The sequence below is a fragment of the Bactrocera latifrons genome, unplaced genomic scaffold (genome assembly GCF_001853355.1).
Source record: "Bactrocera latifrons isolate USDA-ARS-PBARC rearing strain unplaced genomic scaffold, ASM185335v1 scaffold_159, whole genome shotgun sequence".
NCBI classification, from domain to species: Eukaryota; Metazoa; Arthropoda; class Insecta; order Diptera; family Tephritidae; genus Bactrocera; species Bactrocera latifrons.
In genome coordinates this window covers 487,577-492,373 of record NW_017535063.1, presented here as the reverse complement: position 1 = coordinate 492,373, position 4,797 = coordinate 487,577, and the positions used below count along the sequence as shown (strand labels likewise).

General features: G+C 39.5%; 2 protein-coding genes across 3 annotated transcripts in view; one reads left to right on the top strand and one right to left on the bottom strand.

Moving 5' to 3' along the window:
- LOC108966330 (ATPase inhibitor A, mitochondrial) overlaps positions 1 to 1,739 on the bottom strand; it is a 2,240-nt gene extending 501 nt beyond the window's left edge. The window contains exons 1-3 of the mRNA XM_018929180.1: positions 1,640 to 1,739; positions 1,492 to 1,551; positions 820 to 964 (exon numbers count right to left, since the gene is read on the bottom strand). Of these exons, the coding sequence (XP_018784725.1) occupies positions 820 to 964; positions 1,492 to 1,541 (195 nt within the window). The 5' untranslated portion in view covers positions 1,542 to 1,551; positions 1,640 to 1,739. The remainder of the gene's footprint in view (positions 1 to 819; positions 965 to 1,491; positions 1,552 to 1,639) is intronic.
- A 464-nt stretch (positions 1,740 to 2,203) lies between these two features.
- LOC108966328 (protein virilizer) overlaps positions 2,204 to 4,797 on the top strand; it is a 6,841-nt gene continuing 4,247 nt past the window's right edge. For both annotated transcript variants that reach the window (XM_018929176.1, XM_018929177.1), the window contains exons 1-3: positions 2,204 to 2,269; positions 2,352 to 3,037; positions 3,106 to 4,721. In XM_018929176.1, coding sequence (XP_018784721.1) covers positions 2,204 to 2,269; positions 2,352 to 3,037; positions 3,106 to 4,721 — 2,368 coding nt within the window. The remainder of the gene's footprint in view (positions 2,270 to 2,351; positions 3,038 to 3,105; positions 4,722 to 4,797) is intronic.

Here is a 4,797-nt window from a genome sequence, read left to right as displayed (position 1 = left end):
ATGTTAGTCGGTTAACGCACTTTTAGTGATTTTCAACATAACCTTTGTATGGGAGGTGGGCGTGGTTATTGTCCGACTTCTTCTATTTTTGAACTGTATATGGAAAAGCCTAACAGAAACGGCTCTATACAGTTTGGTTGATATAGCTATAGTAGTTTTCGAGATATGTACAAAAAAGTTAGTAGAGGGCGAGGCCACGCCCACTTTTCCAAAAAAATTATATCCAAATAGGCCCCTCCCTAATGCGATCCTTTGTGACAAATTTCATTTTAATATCTTTATTTATGGCTTAGTTATGACGCTTTATAGGTTTTCGGTTTCCGCCATTTTGTGGGCGTGGCAGTAGGCCAATTTGCCCATCTTCGAACTTAACTTTCCCAAAAAATACGTGTTCCAAGTTTCATCATGATATCTCAATTTTTACTCAAGTTACAGCTTGCACGGACATACGGACAGACAGACATCCGGATTTCAACTCTACTCGTCACCCTGATCACTTTGGTATATATAACCTTATATCTTTTAGTTTTAGGACTTACAAACAACCGTTATGTGAACAAAACGAGAATATAAAAACAGAAATACTCAAAACTCCGACGTACACACACAAACACAAACAAAAAAATAAAAATAAAAAATAAATAAATATAAATAAATATGCTATTTTTCATATACAGTATCAAATGTGCGTATGTGGTCGGCGGCATGTAAATTTAGACATTCCTCGGTCAGCTGTGTTTTGGTGAAACTAAAAGACGAGCCTCTTCTTGGCTTAAATAAATAATATGTCTTACAACAAAACAATATATATGTATGTACCTTCTTGTAGAAGTATTCTTCTTCRCGCGCTGCTTCCATTTTCCCGAAAGCACCACCAGCTTCGCGAATCGAACCACCGCCACCGCCCCCTTTGCCAGCACCGCTGCCCAAATCACCAAGTTGGCTATTGCTCATCTTGGCTAATCTGCAACAATCAAAGAAAACATTTATATTTAGCTGTTTCTATCACAGTAAATATGTACAGGTATATTTTAATAAGCAGCATATGCACAAGTAAAAAGCAAAAAACAASATATCGTCACCTTCAGACATAACAAAGTTATAATCCAAATTTAAATTTGGTTCTCGAAAGAGTAGTTTCTATTTTATACTTTTTCTTTTCCTTGAAAATTTATTCAAGGGAATTTTAAATTACATTATATTTCAGGTGAAGATGTACTACTAGTAATATGCTGCCTTGATAAAAGAGCCCTAAATATGGTTTACTGTTTGGCTGATATTACATAACACAGGCGAATTTTTTAGAATTTCGCCGATAGTAATAACTTTTATCGGTAAAAAAAAAAAAAACAGATATTTTTCTTATCACATTTCCTACCAATTTCTTGGTGCTAAAGTGCTGCGGTTTGGTAGTACACGTAAAAGCCTTAAATTACATATGCCGGCTGTAGTTTTATGTTTTAATGCCTCACGAAGGCAGAGAATACTTACTGCATTCCATTGGGGTAAAGGCGCGCTGCGCTACGACGTACTACGAACATTTTGTTTTTTCTGTGAAAATATTAATATAAAGCTAATTAAAACAAATTCAATATTTGAAATCTGTTACGGTAAATAGTTAATGTTATAGTTAAAGTACCCTGATTTTGTTGCTTTATATTAATTTATTACTCAGCAGAATCTTTCGCAATTCTTACCACTTGTCACTTCTGCAGTTAAAAAAATTATGTCAAATTCTTGCCCACCGTATTTAATGGAAACAGGGAGCTGGAATGCTGGACATTCCAGACTGACACTTTTTGTTGCTTTCACGCCAGGTGTCGCGCATTGAATTAACAGCTGACAACAAGCTATTTTACTGTAATTTTACTAACATTTAAAATTCTTATAATATTTATTTATTATACAAATTTAATCGTTCGAATTTATGTTCTGAATGCACAAATGTCTCGATAATCATTATATTGTGAACTTTGTTTTAAATAAATAAATCGAGAACAATATACAATGGCAATACAGCTACGTATTTGGRAAGAAGAAGCAGCATTACTATTTGTCAAATTTTCGCAGAAAGCCAAGTTTGGCTAATGCTTTTGGAAAATAATAATTTTTTCCTGTTTTGTTAATATTTTCTTCATTTTATTTTGTGTAAAACCATCAACAAAAAATTGAACAAATTAGTAAACAAGCACTTTAGTGTAAAATGGTGGAAACTGACGATGCATCCGAGCTCCTTTTCTTCGACACTTTTTCGCATGAAGTGGACACGGTAAGCAAGCAAGCAAGCGCTTTTAATGAAATGCATTTTCGTCACAAAATTCTTAACTGTATCTTAACATCCATTATTTTAGGACATCAATCTTGATCTTGTGCAATTCCCAAAGCCAGTATATATTACACAAGTACGTATAATACCATTGGGAGCACGCGTTCAAGCCGATTTCCCCGGTGGTGTGCGCCTTGGGGCCACAAATCCCTCCAAATTTGATATTGAGTTTTTCGTGAATGATTTGGGCATGCCGGGTGCCTCGACATTTGAAAATTTAGGTCAATTGAAATATAATCAAAACGATTGCATTCACTTAGAATGTACCCAAGAGAAAATACCAACAGATGGTTTAGTCTTACGTGGCTGGTATAGTACGATTACTTTGGCTGTATATGGTATATTAACGAATTCGATGAATGAACCAATTGCAAGTCCACCACCGCCACCTTGTGAACCAGTTGGCCCCGAAGAGATATGCAATTTAAGTGGTAGTGGAGAAACACGTGAACCCAGCATACCGGAGGAGACAAGCAAAGATGAATGGAAAGAACCCCTGCCGAGTGAAGTACCAGCACACAAGACGAATCTTAGTGATTTTGAGCGTGATGAATTAGAATATGGCGTTGGGCGTAGCGGTGCCGGCGAACATTATCAACATTCCGGAGACGAACGCGAGCGTGGTATACGCAAGACTTCACATTCCTCGGAACGTTCATTGCCGTCACGAAATCGCACACACTCGGAGAGCAATGAAAGGGACTACGTGCGGTGAGTTGTGAATTGTTTCAAATTTAATTTTATAACCTATATAAATATATAAAATTTTTCTTCTATAGTTCACGTGGTGAACGGGAACGTGAAAAAGTATCGCGGGACTGGTCACGTAGCCCAGAATATACACGCCATTCGCGTCGCAAACGTTCTGAGCGTTCACGCTCCGATGCCGAGGAGTCACACAAGTGGCCACCACGCACACCACCTGCCTCGATTGACTCACCCACACGTCCACGTTCGCCCGATAACATGGAGTACTCAGAGGATGATGTACATTATAAACTTAAAACGCGCAGTTATATGCGTTCCGATGAATCACTGACGAATGGCGCAGCCGATACGCAACCCTTGGACGATGACGAAACACCCGGTACGCCCGGCGAACAATACGAGCCCATACTCAGTGATGATGAGATTATAGGTGATGATGATTCCAATACTGCAATTGATCAAGTTATGGGCGATGATTTCGAAGCAGAACTGTTGGYTGCCGCCAACGCAGCTTTGCCGGCCATACAGGAGTTTGATCCGTTCACAATGCCCATTAGACGTTATGATAGTGATTTGCAAGCGCTTTATCACAAGGAAGTAGACACTCTATTCATTATAATGGAGAAGTTCGATGTGCAAACAAAATGCGTGAGCGTAGACGCTTTCAATGACCCGACAACCACAATAGAAGAGCGTGAGAATTTTGTCTATTTAAGCGAACAGCTTATCAACCACTTGTCTTACATTTGGCARAACTTCAAACGACGCAATTTTGTGCTGAAAAAGTTCTTCTCGAACGATGCAAAGTATTTGCTGAAATCTTTTAACATTTTAAAAATTGCTTTAGAATTCGAATCGGCTTGCCTGCAACAGCAGCCAGCTTTCAAGATACGTCACATAAAAATAGGYGCACGTCTTACTGAACTCTTTGCATCGGCGCCGGTGTTTTTACAGTATTTGTTGCAAATGCAAAACTTTGACCCCTTCGTCGCGCTCTACAAGCTCTACCAAGARAAATATATGGCAGTATCCATCAAGTTAATGTTGCTCAAAGCCATCTACGCTTTGCTGGGCACTAAGGAAGGCATACGCCACTTCCTAGTTGGTGGCAACCTGGGCGGGTATCAATTGCTCTTCGATACGCTGAAAGAATCGCGTCTCACACGCACCAAATTCGCTTTGCAGGCTATCGTCAAGAAGCTGCACTTGTACGAGGCGCTCGAATGTGTGCGTGAAAATTGCAGTAAACTCTTCGTGCTCACMAATTACACACCAGTCGCGCCGGCAGAACAATATGTTGCCATCGAACGTGCGATTGAACAAATTATGGACGCMTTGACGCACAATTCATTATCTTACCAGCAACCGAAACGTTTCTTACCCGCTTCTAAGAAATTCGAAATCACAGTTGATACAGCAGCGCAGCGCAGTTTTGCCAACGACTTGCAGGCCTACTTCGTGCTGCATACATTGGGCGAATCGCTGCTGCTATTGTTGGTCAATGCCAATGCGTTGCCGGCGACGTTGTTGTTGCGCGTGTTGGATTTGTTGCAGGCGATGCTGCAGACACATGTCGGTGTGGATTATTTTGTGGACGATTGCTTTGAAACTACGCGACTATTGGTAGCGGTGCTTCTGGGTATTGATGAAGTGCCCGAAGATGTGACGCCCACMGTGGACTTTGAAAGTAAGTGGTGAACATAAATTAATTTATTTTATAAATGTTTTTGATTAATTTTTGTTTTATTACATATTTTTAAAAT